General features: G+C 42.1%; 1 protein-coding gene across 1 annotated transcript; it reads left to right on the top strand.

Moving 5' to 3' along the window:
• The first annotated feature begins 5,290 nt into the window (after positions 1 to 5,290).
• Positions 5,291 to 22,419, top strand: LOC149842462 (cytochrome b-c1 complex subunit Rieske-4, mitochondrial-like). The gene is made up of 2 exons (XM_089999195.1): positions 5,291 to 5,568; positions 21,401 to 22,419. Exons 1-2 carry the CDS (start codon positions 5,391 to 5,393, stop codon positions 22,039 to 22,041), a joined length of 819 nt encoding a protein of 272 aa, XP_089855321.1. The 5' UTR covers positions 5,291 to 5,390; the 3' UTR covers positions 22,042 to 22,419.
• The last annotated feature ends 1,409 nt before the right edge of the window (positions 22,420 to 23,828 follow it).

Raw genomic sequence — 23,828 nt, 5'->3', positions numbered from 1 at the left:
ATTTGTTGTGGGGTCCTCAACCAGTTCGTCATTGCAACAAATGGCGTATTATTTGGCGAACTTGGCTTCTCTTGTCATGGTGGGTTGTATGGATGACTCGCAACAACACTATTTTTCGGCATATTCCGGCAATGTTCAACAAAATGGTGAACCTTATTTTGGCGGACGTATACGCCATTCTCCGCATCAACATCTCTGATATGCAACACTATCTGCCTCCAGGGACCATTCATGATCCAGGGTGATGCTCGTCGCCTAACTGTATTTGTTTTTTGTTTCTTTCTTCCTTTTCTCCTTGCATCTTTACTTTTCTTTTTTTCCTTTTTTGGGGCTCCTTGGCATGTCTTGGGCCCGTGTTTGGTTACCCGGTAGGTTCAATGTTGGCTGAACCTGTTTTCGTATCGTAATGTTGATGGTTATAGTTCGTCTCTCTCTCTCTCTCTCTTACGTGCAGATGGCCATACTTGGTGTATGATGTCAACCAGGCCTTGGTCAGGCTAAGGCTAAGAGTCGGCTACCATGCTTAGGCGGGTTCATGGGGCAACTTGAGAATTGTTCTAAACCTTCAAGGGCAGTATATGTATGAGTTGTTGGGTAGTTAGGAAAGGTACTTTTGTCTTTTGAGACCCTTGTTGGAGGTATAAATAGAAGCGCTTTCTCACACTTGGATTCATTCTTACAATCTTAATACAATTGAGTTTCATTGTGAGAAGTGCATCTTGTCTAGATCTTCTAGTTGAGATTAGGCTCCCAACCACTCGTAGTAGATAGATTCCCTTCCCAACAACCTAACCTCTCTCGAACTCCTTGCTCCCTTCTCTCTCTTACATTACCTTCCCTCTAGCCGATTCTCCTCGTAGCCGATTCCTCTCTTATCTCCTTCCTTGCCTCATTTTCACCATTAAACCTTCATTTCCCATCTTGAATACCATTAACTGGCATCATTTTTGGTATCAGAGGATCAAGATCCACTCATACCATTTTCATCATCAAGATTCCGAAAAAGTCTGAAAGAGAAGAAGCTCCCCTCCATGAAGCATTTGGAGATTAGATCACCCAAGAGGCAAATTAGCGTAAAGAAGATAGTGCATACCCTAATTCTCGTGAAGGAACAACTATGAAGAGAAACTCATTCTTGGAGGAAGAACTTGATTCTTGAAGTGGTTCGTTTTTAATTCCACGTGTAGATCTTTCTACATGTTGAATTCCGAGAATCTTGGCAAATTCTTGCATAGATTCAGTTTGGATTTGAAGCTTAGTAGTTTTTCAGTCAATTGAAGTGATTTTTATCAAAATTCAGTAACTTTAGAAGTTATGGGTGTGATTGAGAGGACATCCAAGCTTGCACTCACGTGGTGCATGGATTTCCCAAGTTGGGGTTCTAAGTGAGGGGCATTTCTTTAGAGAACTTCATAGATTTTCTTTTTGGGTCCCATTTATGTTAAAATAACGTGTAAGAAGTATATTATGATGTTGATTGAAGTGTCAGATTGAGTGTGGATCAATCTTGAGTTCAATTCTTGTTGAACTCACGTGAACCAACTTCTTGTTGACGATGAGTTCTAAGAAATTGACATTCAAAATTTTGAAGATTTCTGCTTTGGTAGTCTCTACTGTTTTGGTCACTATGAGCTTATTAGTAGTCAGATGGAGGAGATTCATAATTCTTTGGAGTGTCTATTTCAGTTTAGAATAAAAAAAATTGAAAATTGGATAAGTATTGGGTGAGTTATAGAGGATTCTTGCTCGGGTTTTTTTTTACTGAACTTGGTAAGCGCTTGCGCTCAGGCGGACCGAGAGATTATGGATTGAGCCAATCAGACAGTTGATCATAAAAAAAAATTATAATGACCTGATCTTTTCAGAGTATCTTTACGTATTTGTGATAAGTCGAGGGAACCGCCTTGAGATCATAGATCTATGGTCGCTCCAAGAACAAGTTATAAGAAGATGGTATATCCACCACATGGAACAATGTTTTATGGGAGATTGGTCTGATTTTCACATCAAGCATTATTGTTCTCAGAGTTGATGTCACATTCCCATCGTATCCATTGATTTGGATGTAATGGTCTCCGAACTCTGAACGGGTCATGTTGAGCTTCCGGGTGATCAAGTATGGACATGTTTAGACCCTTTCCTTCATCAACCAGATGTATAGCGCCCTTGGTGTGTGGGAATACAAGCTTTAGAGAGTCATTTTTAGAGAAAGAGATGGGTACCTTGGTAAAGACTTGGGACACCAAGGTTGCTAGACTTTATGGCTGTATTACCGGAGGAACTTTGACATTGTTTTGGATGTCCTCGGCTGCCTTTTGGTGCTCTAAGGACACTCTAATGAGCTCCAGTATGATGATCTGTGCAATGGCCTTGGACAAATGATTTTTGATGTCATATTGACCTTTCTTTTGAGGTTTTTCCCCGTTGGAGCAATTTGGATTTAGCCTTCAGAAAATTATCGTGGACGGGATCCTATCTGATGGGGGAGGAGTGGAGCTTTCTTTTTGAGGTGCTTTGGTTGGTATAAATGTCCAGATTGGGTGAGTTGATTGACTCCTTTTGTCCAATCCGAGGAAATTGTGAGAGATGGTAGTACCTGTGACACCTTTTTCTGGATACTACTCTCATGGGTAGGTTCATAAATATTTCCTATTGACTAATCCTTACCTCTGTAACAAATATCAAGAGATTTATAAAAATTCTTGTGATAATATCATGAGAAATTGCCTGAAAGTTTTAAACTGCAATTTCTTGCAAGATTTTCAAAATATAACAAATATCATGACATTTACCATTTTAGTAGATATTTATCGCAATAATTCAAATTTTAAATGTGTTTTATTTATATTTTCTTATAAAATTTATTTCTTTATATATTTTTAATTTATTTTTATTATAGAAATTTTGCCCAAAAAAAATGCTAGATTTATGAAATTTTTTAAAATCTCTCTAGTTTTTGACTCCTGAGATTTTGATGTTTTTAACTTTTGTCACTATGATCCAGACACACGACATTGACTTCCTTCTGACTTTTTTGTTCTTCTTGAGCGATGTGTTCCACCTTGATGACTGGCACGATGGTCCATCTTGAAACTAACTAATATTTTTTCTCTTCTTCACTGACAAAGACCTGAGGTAACACCATAACATGTGACCGTCTGTGTCGAACAAACTAAAGTGAATGCTTTCCTGGATTAATGGCTCCTACTTCTTCAAGTCTGTTATTTTGTGCATGATCAAGGAACAGAGTAGTGTAGATACCCATGTCCTTGTCTCCTGTGGCTTTCTCATCACTTTCGATAAGTTTGAGATCCTGGATGAGGTGCCTTAGGATGATACATCTCTCAATATCATGTCATGTGGCCTGGTGAAACTTACAAAACTTAGTGGAGTCTCTCCCCTTGGCTATCGAAGAATTAGGAATCTCTGACAACTTAATCATTTGAGTGTTTAATAGTGACTCCATGACTTCAGTGAGGGATTGATGAAATCAGGTGAACTTGCATTATCTGATGCAGTTAGGATTCTAATTAGAACTTTGAAACTTTGGCTTCTGCTCTTCCTACAGTTTATACTGTTTCTGAGGCTTTTGTTAGTTTTGGTTCTGGGATGTCTTAGTCTGCCCCTTGCTCTTTTCATGGTTGACAATACTGACCTGGCTTTTGAGTTTAGACTTCTTGGTCCTAGAGTCTTTGTTGCTCCCAAATTTGACTATCAGACCCTCATACATCCCTCTTTTGTGGTTGGACTCCATCCAGCTAGCTATGCCTATAAGCTTCATGATGGTAGTGTTCTTTTGGGTGGCCAAGAGTGATTTTAACAGTTAGTTGAAGTTGGTATAGGTGTCCACCCCGACGAAAAAGCCACCTAAAGAGTCCGCGATACTCACAAACACATCCTCCGACCAGAGCTGAGGGAGACAAACCCATATGGGGGGTGGTGGAAGAGACCTCCAGACGAATCGGGGAGCCAGGCTTCCATCAGTTTGTGACGAGGGTCTTCTCGCCACCCGCCAAGCGCCTCGTCGGGTTACGATCTTGAAATGATTTTCACAATTGACAGAGATCAGAAACAGACCGTCCTTGAGAGTGGAGAAGGAAAGGCCACACATTGGGGGCTAGAGCGATAACAATGATTCGAAACTGAGGCGATAACATCGCCTGTCCTCTATCCCTCCCGGAAAACCGGCGATGACGGTCCACTTGAGCGGTTCAAGTAGTTGGGCATAACGCCTTTCCGGAATGAGAATCTGTGGCTGACTGCTTCCGGTGGTGCCTTTGAAAGACTGTACTGGGCTTGAGGTTTCCATTTTCTCTCCACCTACCACCTGCGTCCATGATACTGTGGTAGGTGGGGGAGTAATAGGCAGGGGAGATAGGGCAGTTGGCAGGGGTTGGTTGGCGTCTCCCTGTTGCGGAAGAGGCCAGCCACCATTGAGTTTCCAAAGGTCCTCTGGTTGTCCGTCCACTTCCATGGCGATCATTGCGGTGAAGTCCGTCCGCTTCCAGTGGGAGTTGGCAGGGATCAACTGGCTGCTTATGTAGGTAGAAAAAAAACACCAAAACGCCGAGTGGACAATTTTTTTTTTATAGGTAAGTTGGGGTTAGGCAAACCCCACCTTGTTATACAAGGTACCATTGGGTTTGAACTTGCAACGTCCCAACACAAGGTGACGTGCACAAATAGCTCCTACCAAACAAGCAGAGCCCCCCGTTGGTAAGCTGAGAGTGGACATGGTGAGCCAAGACACTATTGAATCGTGTAGATTAGATGTTGTTAAGATCAAGCGAGCTGCATTGGAAGGTGGAGATAGATTAATGCATACAAAATCCCATCTTATGGGGGTTGCTCCATGTGTTTAATCTGTGCATTATATTCAATCACTATCGCACATTAGTGTCCCACTCACATATCCCAAGGTTCCTAACTGTGATGTGTGGTGGGAGATTGAATATAACGTCATGTCCAATATGACAATAACCTGGATAGGAGGGGCTCCCTCCTTAGGTACTGATCGAGTTTGGAAAAGATAAGCCTTCACCTTCAGTTGTAATTAGTGTAAGTATAGCTGTGTTTTTTGTCTTAACCCCAGCTTGTTTATCATAAAAAAAAAAACAGAGAAAGCGAAAGAATAAAAAGGGTCCAATCGAATCCGCTTCCTCGGTACCCATATGTGGGTGACTATTCTATCTGGATCCAATCAGACCTGACTGTTGGACTAGTAATTAGTTCCGGAATGAAGTCCGAGTCCCGTTCAATGGGTGAAGGGAAATAAAACCCAACATGCTTCTTGCTCGTCATCTCGTTTGGGGATCCGCCTATCTGTCTAAAACCCAACTTGCTTCTTGTTCGTCATCTCGTTTGGGGATCCGCCTTTAGAGGAGAGAGAGATGTTGCGAATCACAGGAAGGAGACTCGCCTCGTTCTCGAGGGCATCTTCGCCGTCGACGTCTGCCTTCTTCTCCAGGAACTTGCAGGCGGCCGAGGACAATCCGTCCACTTCGATCACCCGTCGTTCCTCTTCCCTTGGAGCTAATCCTAATTGGATCCACCGGTCTGCGGACAGAGGTAAAAGGAAAAAAAAGAAAAGAAGGAAAAAAAAGCTGCCTTAACCTGAGTCTATGGTTTCTTCTTCTTCTTCATGTGTGATCTGCGCTTATTTTTGTTCCGATTCTTCTTGCCCTAATCCTTTGAGTTCCTGTTTCTTTTTTGTTTATGTGTCTTCGTTCTGTTCGTTTCTGTGTGGGGGGCGACCGTGATGCTGATTTTATGGCGACTGGGTTACAAAATCAGGGTTTCTGCTTCTTTCATTTATCGATCTGTTCTTTTAAGATGAGGTATGGTTGATAGAAAATTTTGTCAATGACTGCTCAATCATTGGGTTTAAAGGTTGCTCATTTTTTTATGATTAAGCGGTTGGAGTATCTAGAAGATGGCAGATTTTGGGTGGATCCTTCTTTTTTTAATTCTCGGAAAAGAAAATGGTTATCTTTTTAGGGGGATATCGTGATTTTTATTGGTTTTTTGTTTTTGTTTTTCAGGTGGTGTTGGGTTAAAAAAAATAGTAATAAAATCCGTGAAGACCTTCACATATTGTTGGGAAATAGTCAATTTTCCCTTAAACGCCATGTTGTTAAAGAATAACTGTTCAAGAATTTCACGTAAAGGTTCCGTCTTATCATCCTCTTTCCATATCAAGTGAGACAGTTGGGCGGACTTCACGGTTTCTGAATACAAGGAGAGAAGAACTTCACATAGAGTTAGGACTTACTCGTTAATCATTTGATCTGATGAGCCTAGTCATGTTAAGAGAACTTCTACTGATTATAATATAAATGGTACCAAGTTTGCATTCTTTAAATGAATCCATGATTTTAGGATCATTTACAGGATTACAGGTAGGAAGCTAAACTTTCATCCATCCAACCATTCATTTGTTTGCTTGTTTTAATCCAATATTACCCATGTGAAAGAGTATTGCAAATTAAATTTGCTCCAATTACTTTGTTGATCTCTGTGTTTGAAGCAAAGTTGCTAGTTTAGGAATTAAAATCAATAAGCAATGCATGAAACACAAGTGAGAAGTGAGAATCGACATAGGAATCATGTTGGAAGTGAAACAAAAATCAAACCAGAAATGAGAGAGAATTAAATGAAAAGTGAAGAGCCTTAGTCCATTTCCTCAAGATATGACATCACTATTTACTGGGCTCCCCCTTCGTGGTCTACACCGACAATGTGACCACAAGTTACTTCCCGACTCAGAAGAAGCCGAGTCTCATGCAGGCGTGACGACAAGAGTTCCTTGCTGAATTTGAAATGACCTTGCCCTACAAGTCGGGGAGTACCAATCATGTTGCTAATGCACTCAGCAGAAGGGCCGAGCTAGCGGCCCTAAGTGAAGGAGAGCCCTCTCTTGTCCAATTGAACAATAGCCTCCTAGACCGAATCCGTCAGGGTATGTGGCACAACCCCATGGTCCCTCAGCTACATGAATTGATCAAGGTCGGCAAAACCACAAAGTACACGTTCGAAAACGGATTGATCTTGATGAAGGGGCGAATCTTCGTCCCCAACTGGAGCTCACAACAGAAGATCCTCATTAAGGAGTGCCATGATACTAAGTGGGCCAGACACAACGGCCAACATATCATTGGCTCCACATGTGAAACGACGTTAAGGAGTACGTAAGGACTTGTCTCATTTGCCAACAAGACAAGGCCAACAATCAGAAACCTGAGGGTCTTCTTTAGCCTCTGTTCTTCGTAGTGGTGGACAGGTTCTCAAAATATGCTATCTTCGTCCTTGCTCCACCTACGTGCATTATACGCCACCTTGCTTAGCTCTTTGTCAAGAATGTAGTCAAATATCGGTCTGAAGATATCGTCAGTGATCGTGATCCACGCTTCGCTGGCAAGTTCTGGATTGAGGTGTTCAAACTATTGGGTTCAAAACTCCATTTCCCAATTGCATTCCACCCCCAAATAGATGGGAAGACTGAAATAATAAATGCTCTGCTTGAAGATTACCTAAGGCACTTTGTCAGTGCCAACCAAAGAGATTGGGTGAAACTGTTAGATATCCCTTAATTCAGCTATAACTTGCAGAGAAGCGAGTCAACAAGACATAGCGTCTTTAAGCTCACTACCTGCCAGCAACCCTTGACACCTCACAGTGTAGTTGTCCGTTATTTAGGCAAGACCTCTCTTGCCCATCAGTTTGTCCGTGACTGGCAGGAGAGAACAAAACTTGCACAAGAATTCCTGTAGAAGGCAGCCATGCGCATGAAGAATTGAGCGGATCCGAAACGTCGACCATTGACTTTTGACGTTGGTGACCAAGTAATGGCGAGCTCAGTGCAGATCAAATCCGCACCTTTCGAAAACTACACAAGGGCCTTGTTCGTAAATATGAAGGCCCCTTTCCTATTGTGAAGGTAGGCAACCTCGCCTACAGGTTAGATCTCCCTTCGCACTTCAACTTTCATCTGGTCTTTCATGTCAGTCAGCTCAAGCCTTATCATCCTGACGGTGGAGATCCCAGTAGAAGCCAATCAACGCGCCTCCCAGTGCCACTTCGAACTACTGATGATCAGGAAGTCGAATATATCTTCAACCATCGCAAGAATTCACGCGATGACTACAAAGGATTTCTTGTCAAGTGGAAAGACCTTCTCGAAGCAGAAGCAACTTGGGATGATACAAAGAAACTCTCCCAATTTCAATCAAAGATCGATGAGTACCTTGATTGACTACGGTAGTCATCGAGGACAATGATGATTTCGGCAGGGGAGAATGTTGCATACAAAATGCACAATTATGGCACATGCGTGCCATGGCATAGTCGCATAGCTAGGTCTTTTGTTTTTCCTTTTAGCCTTGTTTTAGCCTGTCTGAAAGCCCTCCGTGGCTCAAGGCCCCTTTTGGCCTTGTAATTAGCATAGGAAGAGATGTGGTGTCAGGAGCCCCGTGCCAAGCTCCCACCCATGGTCAAGGGGAACTTCCCTTAGAAATTTATGGTTCCTCAAGTGTTTTTCAGTTTCCTCCTATCCATCAGGGGCTAGCGCCTAAACTACCTGTAGAGGAGAACTCGTTGGTACATAGAGCGCCTCTCGAAGGCCCACTCTTCAAGACCGTCCCATCCTCACATTGCTCCACAATGAGCCAATGTGCCACACTCAGCAAGTGTCGTTTGGCTAACTTATGAATAAAAGTTGTTTCTTGGACAGTGTGCTTTCATCCCCTTCTATTGCGTTGCTTGTTGGTGCCACATTGCCTTGTGTTTGCTTGTCGTGTTGCTTGCAGGTTGCTTGTGCCTCGTTGGTGATTGCCTGCCACACCGCTCGCCTTTGTGGCATCGGGTGTGGCCGTCACTTCCAGGTGGTTGCTCGCCCATGAGACTCTTGCCTCGTTGGGCTTCCCAAGTGATGTGAGCACTGATTGGGCTCTTCGCTCCTATGTGGTGGCCTGCAATAGTCGCTTCCGCTCAATGGTGCCTGCTCATCGTGCCCCGAGATTGCCCCAGCGTGTAGATGCTCTTGAAGGCTTGCCTAGCCCGCATCCTAGGTGCGGCACGGTCTTTAGAAAAAGCCCGTGACAACAAGCACCGTCCTATGCCCAATGGCCTGATGCACTGTAGCAGCTTTTTTCCATTGATCCGTCGCTGGCGTGCATTTTACAAACCCCGTCTGGTTCGTGCATTGGAGCCACTTGCGCACGAGGGAGGATCACCTGGTGGTCCGTGTGCTACCGCACCACCTGCAGCACGCGCACAGGCCCCTGTGTGCCCCTTTCTGCGTGTGGTAGGCCCTGCCGACCGTCTGACCTGCCGTCGATGATCTCAGTACTTCTGCTGGCAACCTACGGGTTGCCCTCCCAGTGAGCCCTTGGCTGCACGGTGGAGCCCCACAGATGGGCCCAGCGCCGGTAGCGCCCTTGGTTATGGACTGTGCACAGCTTTTGTTCCGGCCACCCGCGGCAGCACCTTTGCAGGTGCCACCCCCTACACTGCTGCAGTCAATCAGAGTGTGCAACGGCTGAACTGTGTGCACAACACACAACACGGGAGCAGCAGTTGGGAGCCGCACATCACCGCATGCACAATCAGGTGTGCAGCACTGCATGGAGCTGTATTTGCACAAGAATGACCGAACCTACGCCACCCGTCAGTTCACGTCACCGTCAGGCCTGTCATCACAACAAAAAAGTGGCCGCCAAAAGCTCAGGACCCACCACATGCATAAATTATGATACCTGGTTAGCAACGTAGGCTAGATCTGGATGTGTGAAGATGAGACATTGAAGTGCTCATATTCAACATGTATTATTAAAGTTTACATGTCATAAGTCAACTTAAAACAAATGCTAAATCTTCATGTGGCAAGCAACATGCTATAAAAGATATATAGTCCATGCTATGAATGGATTAATCAGAATTCTAGTTCTAACGAGTTAGAAATAATAAAATAGCATAATCATATTGATGATTATAATCTTGATTTGCATTTCATCGAATCAAGATTTCTATGAGGGAATTGCAAATCCTATTTCTTTAGATTTAAAATTCCATTGCTTTCCCTGATGCTTTTGAAGCGAGGAATTTTCAATTCCAAAGTGCAGTTCCCTAAAAGCATGCTTCCTACTCTTGTATGGTGCTTCCAATAATTTTTGAGAGGTTGGTTTGGAGCATTTTTCGGTGTTGAGTTTATGTAAGTTTACCCAGGTTGAGATTATGTATGCGTTGAAGAATTCTAAAAATCTAAAAACCAACTAATCTACCATATACCATCATTATTTGGGTTGAGATTATGTATTTCCTTCATGCTTGAGAGCTCTCTCTCTTTTTCAATAAAGAGACTTCTATAATTTTGCCTCTCAAGGCTTGTGTATGTGTTGTCCCTTTGTGGACTTGGCTATTGTCTCTTTTGTTTGTCCATTGCAAGTGCTTATAGCACTCTTTGTATTTCCGCATATCTTATTACAGTCCCATGAGCACATATTTGCAACTGTCTGAGCCCTTCACTGTGATGCTTATTGTTTTCAACCATTCTCCCCATCCTTCCAGTAATCTTAGTTTGCTTTTACTTTTTTATCCATTTGTTTTTGCTTTTGTATAAATGAACATTTTCTTGTATTTAACTTTATTTGTGTAATGCAATTGTTCTCTTGTGACTTATTGCTTTCGTTGAGTTTGATGTAAGTTGCCCAATTCAGGTTAATCAATACCCCGAAGGGGCAACCAGTATACTTGAACTGTAAGAGGCCTACGACTAAATTGTGAATGAATCAAATGCGTTGAGCTTTCTTTTGTTCACCCTCGTTGTGATTGCAATTCTTCTCCCTCCATTCTCTCTTGCTCTCTGATTACAAGCTTCCGCTATCGGCAAACGAGCGATAAGTAGGCTTGCGATGGTAAGGAAGGACCGTCGCGCCACGTTGGCCTATTGAAGGAAATAGGCCGGTGACAAGTGGTACCAGAGCCCGTTCTCGTGCTGGGGAAGGGACTTTGGAGTCAGTGTCGACAGGTGCGACAACAGATTATGATTTGTGAGCAAAACATCGTGGCACCCTATCAAAACTTGCGTAACACCAAAGGCAAGACAGTTGCCAAAGCTGAGGAGATGGGTTCACCTCGAGGCCAAGAGCAGATGGCTGCAACTGTCAACAAGTTGGTGGAAGATGTGACTTCGCACGAAGAACCAATTTCACGTGCAGTTGAATCATTCGGTGGACTGAATGATGTGGTGGTGAGCCTGCAAGAGCAGTTAATCTTACTGATGGAACAAGTCACTTCGTTGACGACAACAATGGCCAACTTGCAGACTGAAGTAGGGGAGCTTCAGTTGAAAAACCACACATTGCAGTGGACAATGACCCTAAATGGGGAAAATGGTGAGAGACTATCAAGGATTGATGTGCCAAGACCAGCAAAGTTCAATGGTTCTCGCTATAACAAGGCCATTGAGAACTTCTTGTTCCTAGTAGAAGACTACTTGGATATTTAGAACGTGACGCTTGAAGATCTCAGGATTAAGGCTGCAACAGTTCTACTGGATGGAGATGCTATCGCTTGGTGGAGGCAGAATGACAGTGACATGGAGAGGGGTCAATATGTGATAGACACTTTTAACGACTTCAAAATGGAGCTGTGCAACTACTTTATGCCGAGGAATGCACAAAGACAAGCTTACAGGATGGTGTTAGATTTTAAACATACTGGTTCGTTGCAACAATATGTCAGAACGTTCTTATGCTTGAGGTGCCTAACATGCCAGATGAGGACAAGCTCAACTGGTTCATTGTGGGACTTCAGCTATGGGTACAGTCCGAAGTGGAAATGAGCAACCTCAATATTTTGGAAGATGCATACGTGATGGCCGAGCACTTAGCTGACACTCAGCGCAAGCCCTTCACCCCATCAACCAAGGTAGGGAAGAAGCCTGACCACAGAGGTAAGAAGGATGAGCGACACAACAACAAATGTGAGGCGTCGATATCCCACCAATTTGATAAGAAACAAAACTTCAAGAAGTTTAACAACAACAACAAGGGAGTAGTTGTTACTTGCTGGTTCTATGGCGATAGGCATATCACCAAGCAGTGTCCGAAACGACTTGTAAAGGACGATGAGCAAGCTAATGCGGCGCAGGCAGAATGCAGTGATACTGAGACCATGCAACCAAGGATGGGGTCATGCGATCAATTAACGTAGCTAGAAGTTGCACAACTGAAAACATGCAGGTCCGTAAGGAACTCATGTACCTGAAAATTATTACGAATGAAAAGTCTACTTCAACAATGGTAGACTCCGGGGCCCCACACAATTTTGTCTCGCGGGAAGATGCAGAGCGGTTGGGCTTGAAGCCCGAGCCAAAGCAGAGGACCATCAAAACGGTAAACTCTGAGGCCAAACCCATCCTTGGTGAAGCAAGAGACGTGGCTATCCAAATTAGGAGTTGGGCCGGCAATGCCAACTTCTCTGTGGTGCCCTTAGACGATTTTAAGATGATTTTGGGTATGGAGTTTCTGCGCAGTTAGAATGCGATGCTGCTGCCAAAGTTTAACTCGTTGACGATTATAGGGACAAACCTGTCAGACATAGTTCAGTGCCTTAGAAATGCAAGACTTCAGTATTATCGACAATGCAATTGAAGAAGAGTGTCAAGCGTAGGGAGCAGACATTCTTAGTTGCCGTGCGCGCAGAAGAAGGGAAGGTGCAAGCAGTAGTGCCACCGACCCTAGCCCCAGTGTTGACGGAGTTTCGTGGGGTGATGCCTCCAGAATTGCTGAAGCGTCTACCACCAAGACGCGAGGTCGATCATAAGATTGAGTTGACCATGGGAGCGAAGCCTCCCACAATGGTTTCATACCGCATGGGGCCAGCTGAGCTGAAAGAGCTGCGCAGGCAGCTGGACGAGATGTTGGATGCAGGCATTGTTCGTCCATCAAAAGCCCCATTTGGCGCACCGGTCCTATTTCAGATGAAACATGACGGCTCCAAGCGGTTGTGTGTGGACTACCGTGCGCTAAACAAGGTCACAGTAAAGAACAAGTACCCGTTGTCACTAATAGCGAACTTTTTTCGATCATCAGTTGGGCAATGTTCGACTCTTTTCAAAGCTAGACTTGAGATCGGGTTATTGGCAGGTGAGGATTGCATATGGCGATGGGCCAAAGACAACTTGCGTCACCCGTTATGGTGCTTACGAATTCTTAGTAATATCATTCGGGTTGACGAATGCTCCAGCTACGTTCACGACCCTAATGAATCAGATTTTCTACTCTTACTTAAACAAGTTCGTGGTAGTCTACTTGGATGACATCGTGATCTATAGCCGTAACATGGAGGAACATGTCGGGTACTTGCGAACAGTGTTTCAGGTGCTAAAGGTAAATGACCTCTGTGTTAAAAGATAGAAGTGTCTCTTCAGTTAGGAGGAGATCAACTTTCTCGGCCACGTTGTGGGGCGTCGTGTGCTGCGCATGGATGGGCAAAAGATAAGAGTCATCCAGGAATTGGTTCCGCCAAGTAAAGTACAAGAGTTGCAGTAATTACTTGGTTTAGCGAATTACTATTGGTGATTCATTAAAGGTTATTCTCTCATTGTTGCGCCCCTCACTGACTTGTTAAAGAAGAATCGTGTATGACTCTGGACATGAGCATGCCATGATGCCTTCAACAGCTTAAAGAAAGCCTTAGTGAGGGAGTCAGTGTTGTGACTGTCTGATCACTCGAGACCCTTTGAGGTCCACACAGACGCCTCAGACTTTGCCGTCGGTGGAGTTATTATGCAGGTTCGATCACATATAAGAGTCGTAAGCTAAATGATGCAGTGAGGCGTTACACGATGTATGAATGTGAGATGACAACCATCGTGTATTGCCTCAGGACCTGGCGGCGCTACCTTTTGGGTGTTCAGTTCGTCGTCAAGACGGACAATGTTGCCACGAGCTATTTTCAGACACAGAAAAAGCTGACGCCTAAGCAAGCTTGGTGGCAATGTTTTTGGTTGAGTTCGACTTTGCCTTAGAGTACAAGGTTGGGAAGACCAACGTAGTTGCAGACGCCTTGAGCCGCATGCATTGTTATTAAAAACGCGCCTCAAGGCGCAAAAAGCGTGCCTCGCCTCACAAAAGCCCTGAGGCGTGCGCCTCATACGCCTTGAGGCGCACGCCTCGAGGCGAGGCGCCCCTCAAGGTGAGGCGCACATGCCTTGAAACTTTGGTCAAATGAGGTGCCAAAGCCCTCATTTGACCAAAAATTAGGGTTTAAAAAAAGGGCCCCCAACCCTGTATCTGTTTTCATGCAGTCTCTCTCTCTATGTCTCGTATTTTTCTTGCAAAGTCTCTCTCTCTCTCGTCTCTCACACAGCCTCTCTCTCGACCACGCAAGCTTCTTCATTTAGGTAATGCTTCTTCCCCTCTTCATTTACAAAATTTCTTTTCTGTTATTTTCTGTCATTTAGATATGAAAGAAATTTGTATATATTTTTATTTTCTGTTATTTTTCTATGTGAAATAGCAGTCTGCAGTTCGATTGGGTTCTACTCTCCTTTAGCGCTGGTATACAACATGAAATAGATAGAATTTATGTTGTACAACATGCATTGTATATACATTTATATGTATGTGTATGTGTGTCAATGTGTGTGTATGTGTGCATGTTTGTATTGGCCGCTACTGATTATGTTAAAAACTCGGTATAACATAATGATTATTTGTGAATGTCTGAGCTGCTAGTTTGGCTTTGCTGTTGGTCATAATGTTTATTCTTAAAACTGGTAAAGAACAACATTGGTCGTTGATTTTTACTATATGTTGTTTCTAAATTATTTTTGTTGTTTTCTTATCTTGCTAAGTATGCTTGACACCTTATTTTCTTATAATTTTAATTGTGGCTTTAATGTTACTCATCTTCAAGGCATGGTATTTATGCCTCTTTACTCAAAGACCATTGCTTGTATTTTGCATGTCACTTAGTAGAAAACAAAATTAGATTGAGTTTCAAATCTGTGTATTGCAGGTCACATAGTAGAAAATAGAATTGTTGCATTAATGTTACTTTTACATGTTAATCTCATATTTTTTAGTATTTATTTGAGAATTTTTATTTCTTGTTGGTTGTTGCTTCATCAATAAAGCATTTTTTATTTATTTGTAATTTTAGATATTTTTTATAGTTTTTTTTAAGTTTTTAAGTTTTTAAAAATTTTTTGAGGCTTTACGCTTTACGCCTCGAGGCTTATGCCTCGCCTCAGATTTTGGTGGAGCGCCTCGCTACACTTCAATGTTTTTCACAACACTGGCCGCAAGGCTGTACTGGCTGCTGCGCGTGCAGAGCCTTTGGAAGTGCATTTGGAGGGCGTTTTGCTGAGCCACATCCACGAAGGTATGCAGTGGGATTCGATGGCGCAACACCTTATTTTTCTAGCACAGGCAGGGAAGACTCGACGATTTTGGCTACAAGACGACCTCCTCGTGACAAAAGGGGGACGCATCTTCGTGCCATGGTGGGGAAGCCTCTGCCGATAATTGCTTAAGGAGTGCCATGATACATTATGGGTCGGCCATCCTGGTCAGGAGCAGACTTTAGCACTCTTTGAGCACGGCTACTATTGGATGCAGATGAGAGACGACGTGGAGGGGTATGTGCGAACGTGCCTCGTCTGCCAGCAAGACAAGGAAACCAACCAGAAGACAGCCGGTCTCCTTGAGCCTCTACCGATTCCAAAACGTCCTTGAGAAAGCATCTCCATCGACTTCATTGTTAGTCTGTCGAAGGTAAATGGCACCAGCTCCATCCTTGTGGTGGTTGATCGTTTCTCAAATTATGCAACCTTCATCCCCGCATCTAAGGAGTGCCCTGCAGAGTTGTTTGTAAAGCATGTGGTGAAGCACTGGGGTATACCAAAGAGCATTGTGAGTGATCGCGATGCTCGCTTCACAGGTAAGTTTTGGCATGAAGTATTTCGGCTACTTGGCTCTGATTTACTGTTTTCAATAAGCTTCCATCCGCAGACCGATGGGCAAACAAAGCGCATCAACGGGATACTTGAGTAGTACCTTAAACACTTTGTTAGTGCCAATCAAAAAAATTGGGTTAAGCTCCTTGACGTGACGCAATTCCGTTACAATCTACATAACAACGAGTCTTCAGGCCACAACCCGTTTGAAATAGCCACGGGGCAGCAGCCGCTGACCCCGCACACTCTTGTCGCGCAAGAAAAGGGAAGGCCATGCTTCGCCTATCAGTTTGTTCGAGACTGACACAAGCAGAATGAGTTGGGGAAGACATTCCTACACAAGGCGACAAAGATAATGAAGAAGTGGGCGGACAAGCATTGTCGGCCCAACGGATTCCAAGTTGGGGACCAAGTGTTGGTGAAGCTTTATCCTGGTCGCACAGGCATCTTCCGTGGGCGGCACCGTAGACTGATCGGAAAGTATGAAGGATCATTCACCTTCACAAAAAAGGTGGGCAAACTGGCCTACAAGCTGGAGTTGCCTCCAGATTTCAAGGTGCACCTGGTGTTTCACGTGTGCAACCTCAAACAGTTCCATACAGATGACGGAGATCCGGAACGTAGCATGCCACAACGCGCTCTCATCATGCAGAAGGCCCCGGCAACACAACAGGCCAAGAAGCACCTCTGTCTGATCCTTCGCCACAAGGTCAACTACTTAGGCGAAGCGAATAAATACCTAGTGCAGTGGGAGGAAACAATGTAACCTACGTGGGAGCCAGCTTTCTGGATGAACAGCTGCTACCCGGCTGAAGTAAGGGCTTACCATGAAGCAGATGGGGCTGAGGACGGCGCATGATTTGAAGGTGGGAGCATGTTCCCTTGTGAGTTACATTGTAAAGTTGCGTATTGAGTTTGTTTTGCTTTCGTTGAGTCTGATGTAAGTTGCCCAGTTCAGGTTAATTAATACCCCGAAGGGGCAGCCCGTATACTTGAACTGTAAGAGGCCTACGAGCTAAATTGTGAATGAATCAAATGTATTGAGCTTGCTTTTGTTCACCCTCGTTGTGATTGCTTCTTGTGATTGCAATTCTTCTCCTTCCATTCTCTCTTGCTCTCTTGCACTCTTATTACAAGCCTGGTATCGGCAAGTGAGCGATAAGTAGGCTTGCGGCTGAAAGGAAGGACCGTCGCGCCACGCTGGCCTATTGAAGGAAATAGGCCCGTGACAGCAATGCACAATTAGATAATAGAATAGAGTGGTGTATCTTAGGCCAAAATGAGGTGGTGGTGGGGGGTGGGAATAGGCATCAGGCAGATGTTTTTTTTTTTTAAGTTTTATAATATGAAGTTTTTGTTCTTTCCTTTTCAATTTTATGTATGTCACTTTCTCTTTTATGTTTATATTTTGGGCACAAAGGAGCTAGTTGGATGGTGAAGTTACACTATCATAGCTGGCGGGTTTTGGGTTTTATCCCAGGGGCCTATTACCAAGTCTGCCTATCAAAAACTATCAAAAGAACTTTTTATATTCTATTTGAAAACTGTGTGTGTGAGTGCACGTAGAGAGAGAGAGAGAGAGAGAGAGAGAGAGAGAGAGAGAGAGAGATGTAAAAACGTAACAGGCTATTGTTGTTGAACTTGCTGAGGGTAAAATAACTGCATGTACCTAATCCAAAACCATCCATAGTTTAGTCTAGTGTGTTATGTAATAAATTTGAAATTGTATAAATATGTTTTAAGTTTGCTTTTATTCCATTCTCCTTGACTGGGAAATGCCTAATATTACTCAAATTTTGCTTAAATCACCAAAGGTAAAGGATGAAAAAGGGACTAGCAGTCTTTTCTTAAAAATTAAATCTAGCATATTTACTTTTTAAGGTTGTTTAAGTAAATTAACTTTTTCTGAGTTCCAAGCATTTACTTCGGTAGAATAGATTTCTAGCCTCTAGATTGAAAAGTAGGTGCCAACACTTGAAAAAAGGACCTTTTTTGGAAAAGAGAAGGAACACAAAATGGAGTACTTTAATCAGTTTGTTAAATGGGTTTTAACTACAAAAGTAGTTGTAATCTTTATTTAATTTCCTTAAGAAATCTTTATTTAAGCAGTGAGAAATCTTAGCTGCAACATAATTTTAGAACTAGAGAGAAACAGTTTCTATTTGAGAATTTTAAGTGCAGGTAGGTGCTAATGCATTTGGATTACAAGATTTTACTGTTGAGAAGATAAGCAACTCATAAAATCAGCTTTTAGAGTTACCGCCGAGGGAATAAAATGGAAATTTGTCTTCAAATTGCTGATAAGAACACACATAAATGATTATGTGTCCCTCCCCCCAAAAAATAAAAAATAAAAGAAAACTTTGTCTCACTCTAGGGCAATCAGGTATCCTTTTTATGCCCTTCCACTACTTGAGAAGATTTTCAAGTTTTAGGGAGGCTTATGTGAAGCAATTTTTGTACTACCAACAAATCCAAGACCTGTCAAAAAAAGCCTGCAATACTTCCGTTATTAGGAAAGATCAGACAATTCAATTCAAAGGTACATGTTTTTATTGTCGAGTCACATTCTTGTCATGTCTGACTCTTGGGGAATTCGCTAGAGTTGTTCGTTGTTGAATGTTATAATGTCAGGAAAATAAGAGTACATTTTCAGTTTCTGATATGAGTTGCACGTGTAAGGTGATTGGGAATGAAGACCGTCTGTATACATTGCCTTATAGTATCCGTGTCTTTAGGTTTATGGCATTCCATTGCTTTTCATTTTTGAAACACTTCTTTCGGTCTTCAGGTGCCAGCTTACAAGGCTTTAAGCTACATTGTTTGGAACCTCTATGGGCATTTAAAGTTTGGAGTCCTACATTCTATGGCTTATGAGTAAAGTGAGATGTTTAGGGCTAGGGGTGTGCACGAGCTTGAACTCGAGCCGAGCTCAGGCTCAAAAAGCTCGGCTCAAGTTCAAGCTCGAGCCTGGCTCGACTTGAGCCACATTAACTTACATTTAAAAGAAAATCAATTGCATAGAGGGTGGGATTTGAACTCAATACCTCCCGCATACACGGCATACACGTTACCCACTTAGCTAAAAGCAGGTTTTGTGATTAAAAGTCAACAAAAATAATACATATCCTAAAATTAATCGCCATATGACACAATTAGACGAGCTTAATCTGGCTAATTGAGCTTAATCAAGCTTGAATGCCTGATCAAGCTCGGCTCGTTTACTTACTCGGATGAGTTCGAGTCGGGTTTAAACGAGTCGAGCCCGAGCCGAGCTTGAGCTAGCTCAGCTCGTTGTGCAGCCCTATTTAGGGCCTTTTCTTTTTTTATGCATTGTTGAGGTTTGGGAAGTGTAACAAACCTAAGTTAGGTTTTGTGAAGCCAATCAGAAATTTGGCCACATTGGCCTCTTCTCCAATTCTTAATATATAGCAGCAGAAGGGTGTGCAAGATCCATGAAGATGGTGAGGTTTATCCTGATGCATAGGAGGCCTTCTCATCAATTGGGGTCCCTATGAAGTATGAACTTGCATTTTATTTTTTGAATATTTAACCGCTACGCCCTTCCCATTATAGTTTCTGGGTTGGTTGATCTAACGTGGATCTTTAAAGAGCCAGTTTTCACTTCCTGGGACCAAATCTATGTACTGATACGTTGAACAAGAGTATAGGAGTGGGACCACCCACAAATGCATTTACCTATCTTGGGTCAAATGTAATTGCGTAGATTGGCAAGGTTGCATAGTCATAGATAAGGTGGTCTTGGATTCAAATCCAAGCAAGGGTTATCACTCAGCTCAGCTGAAGGGGGAAAAGAAATGTGCCAGTATTCTCATCCATTTTATACCACATTTTTAATTTTTTTAGGAATTGAAATGTATCTCTTCTTCCTTTATGTCACAAACTTTTGGATTACTTTGGACATATAATACTTAAAATATATGTTAATATGTTTGGAAATAACAATATTATAATGTTTAGTCCTTTAGATATGCACATTCTCTGTATTTTTGTTGTCAATCTTGTTGTGTCTCTTTTCTACTGTCTTCTGATATCTTTATTTTTTTTCCTGTTAGTATCATTGTTTCTAGCTGTTTTACTTTTCATTAAAACCCACAATCTGCTTATTTGTTATTAAATCATGAGTTCTGTATACTTAATGATCTGTATAACCTGTAGACCAGAAAAATAAATGTCTTTGTACTTAATATCATGCACCTATTCGTAAGTTGAGGTACAGTTGTGCTAGTGCATGGTTTGCACATGAAAGCATAATGCTATCGATAGGAAGGACTAGTTCCATCAGGCTCAGTTTAGTTGTGCACATGCACGTTCCTGTACACACACCATACCACTGTCAGATGATACCTGAAGCTGTGAACTCCACGTATTTATGAAGGACAAAGTCCCTACATATTTATATAGTTCTAAAACAACAACCTGTTTAGGCCTGGAGAGGGCTAGACTCACTCAGCATATTTCTTAGATCTGAGCTAGGGCAAACAAGTTGTACCAAGTCCATAAGATATGTGAACAAATCTGAAAAGCGAGGAGATCTAAGCTTCTCACATGGTTTCTACATAATAGCAGCTAAATGTTTTGACACTGGTATTGCTGGTCACTGGGGCTCTTGGGTACTGTTTCAGTTCCAAAGCATTGTCACAACTCTATGTATCGGCAGTGTATAGTTTGACCTCTATATTGTCTATTGGATAGCCTATATATAGTCAGCCTATATATATGCATAATATTGTCAATTATGAGTAAATGAATTGTTACTGACACATAAAATAACTAATATTAAGCAATATTGATCACTGATGTGCTCTAAATTGTTATCTTAACAATATCTTGTACCTTGATGTCAGGTTAAAAATTTTATGATCTTGATATTATTATTAGCAAATGGTTTTACAACTCCAACTAATTGGGGGAATTGTTTTTTTTATGCTATCTTAATAAAGCCCTTAAATGTGTACCTTCTTTAAATTGAGCCTGAAATTTTGAATTGCTAAAAATACGGGAACTCCAAATGAGGTAAAAATAGAATAAAAAGAAGTTGTTTACTTAGAGATCATGATATATAGCAATACCAATACTGGCTAGGTTTCGAGATACATTCCTATGTATCATGCTCTAGTGGTGACAGTGCAAAATTATTGCGACAATAGCCACAATCCCATGATTGGCTTATATCATTACTGGCCTGGTCTAGGCTGAAATCTCCATCGGTGGATTATATGCTAGTTAAGTGAGAAATTTTTAAATGGTGAATAGGTATTTGAGCACTTGTTGAAGAAGCATGATGTATTTATATGCATGCGATTCTGAATAGCAATTACATTTGGCATGTATTTGTGATTACAAACATGATATGAACCAATTTTTTCCTTCTGAATATTGAAGTACAGTTGCTCTTGCTTATTGCTGAATATGCAGGGTTTGCTTCTGAAGCACTTGTTCCAAGGCACGACCTAGAGATCTCTGACCTTCCTGCTACAGTGGCAGCTGTGAAAAACCCAACTTCCAAGATTGTGTATGATGAATCTAATCACGAGAGATATCCACCTGGAGATCCCAGCAAGAGAGCCTTTGCCTATTTTGTATTGAGTGGTGGAAGGTTTGTGTATGCCTCATTGATCCGCCTGTTGGTTCTCAAGTTTGTCTTGAGCATGTCTGCTAGCAAAGATGTCCTTGCTTTAGCATCAATTGAGGTTGATCTGTCAAGCATTGAACCTGGGACCACCGTTACTGTGAAGTGGAGAGGGAAGCCTGTTTTCATTAGGCATCGGACAGAAGCTGATGTCAAGCTTGCAAACAGTGTTGATGTTGCCTCACTGCGTGATCCACAGGAGGATGCAGAGAGAATCAAGAACCCTGAATGGCTTGTTGTAGTTGGAGTGTGTACTCACCTTGGCTGCATTCCGTTACCAAATGCAGGAGATTTTGGTGGTTGGTTCTGTCCATGCCATGGATCTCACTATGACATTTCTGGCAGGATACGCAAGGGGCCAGCACCATACAACCTTGAGGTCCCAACGTACACCTTCTTGGACGATAATAAGCTGTTGATTGGTTGAGTTCTTGTAGGAATGAACAGCTTCTGGTGTGGTTCTACAACTTTCCATCATTATTGAGACTTGAATGGACTTCTCATATGCTTATTTTGTGTTGATTATATTTTGAGTTGTAGTAGCCAGTATTTTGTCTGGCATCATACTTTCTGAATAATGTTTGTTGGTCCTGAGAAAGATAATCCAGTGAATGCAGCCTTGGATGAACGTCATTATTCCAGTCAGCTGGTCAGGGAGCTGCTATTGCCTATGTTTTGGCCCTCTGCAAGTGTGGCTTAGTCTGACCGAGTGCTTAACTGGTAAGAAGGTACTTCTTGTTAGATTTTAGCTTGTATGGAATATTAAAATTTTCTTTTCGAGACCTGATTTTTTTTTTAACTGTTCAATTTTTAGAATTGTTAATCTATTAAAGTTTCTGAATCAATAATGTAAAAAGGAAAAAAAATGATTGGGTAATTTACCCATAGGTACTATCTTTAGGAAAAATGCTATGGCCTCCCATTGGAATGGACATAGTTGCCACCATTTGGCATCATTAATGAGCCTCTACCTGTAGAACCGATTCTACCGGTAGAGTTTCAACGTGGGAACTCCCCCCACCCTCACCCCCTCTCTCTCTCTCTCTACTGCAATAAAGATCACCAAAAAAATTTAGTGCAGTAAAAGCTCTCTCTCTCTCTCATTGGGGCGACCCATAATTGTCACCAAGTTGACAAAGGTGTCTTGAGTTTGAAACCCAAGGATTCACATTCTTTGCCAAATAAAGTGAACTTGTTTAGTGGTTTTCCATGATCATCCAAAGAAAAAGAAAAGGGGACACGATGCAACGCTATTGTGTAATTTTTTGCAAGGAATAATATGTAAGAAATAAGTTAAGGCTAAGAAATTGGAGTATCAATGACGGCTTCCAATTGTACTGACGACTTTTCTCAAATGAGGTAAGCTTACTAGTATTGATGCAATGCAACCGATTTTGCTTAGTACCTTGGTTAATTTATGTTTTCTTTTACTAGGTGAGGGGGGGGGGGTTTAAGTTGAGAAGACACTCATTAATTCCTAGGCATTTTTACATAGTTTAAAACTAGTGGAGAATTGTTGAAAAAAGTTATAAAATATATTATTTTATACGATAAAAAGTTTTGATGCACTTATTGCTTCCCACCAAAATACCTTTGTAAAATGTTTGGTTTCATATCTAAGAGGGAGCAAAAATTATCGTGGTTTAAATAAAGTATTTTATCTATACCTTATACTTTAAATACCCTTGTTTCTTAGGGTGGCTTGCGGTTGTTATTGCGTGCACACGTGAGTGAGATAAGGGATCTAGACTTATACTAGGCTCGTGTGGGTAGAGTATGAGTGTTAGGTTCTTGGATGCTAGGTTGGGTGGTAAGTATGGCATGGCTTCTTTACTTAGGATCCAGATGTATTAAGGGGTGATCTCTATTTATAGATTTTCAAGTGGATACATATCATATTTTTACATATATGAGATTCAAAGATTCAAAGATTCAAAATTGTCTACAAATGATGAGGCAAGATTTGATTGGTTGTTGGCAAGGTCTCTTTCTTATTGGCTAAAGGTTTTTTAGCTTAAGAGCTAAGGTTTTGGGCAAGATAAACTAAAGGGTTTTCTGGACTTCTGGAATGAAAGTTGGGTTCAATGAATCTAATTTGCGAGTTTTAGGTATTAGGTAAGAAGTTCTTGGAGGTTTATCCTTTTTCTGCGTGCAAACCTGTACCAAATATACCAAATAATTCGCTAACGACAAATGTTGGTAACAACACATGGG

The sequence above is a fragment of the Nuphar pumila genome, chromosome 3, assembly GCF_984573655.1.
Source record: "Nuphar pumila chromosome 3, dmNupPumi1.hap1.1, whole genome shotgun sequence".
NCBI lineage: Eukaryota > Viridiplantae > Streptophyta > Magnoliopsida > Nymphaeales > Nymphaeaceae > Nuphar > Nuphar pumila.
The sequence above is the reverse complement of the archived record's forward strand: the minus strand, read 5'-3'. Positions and strand labels throughout refer to the sequence as shown.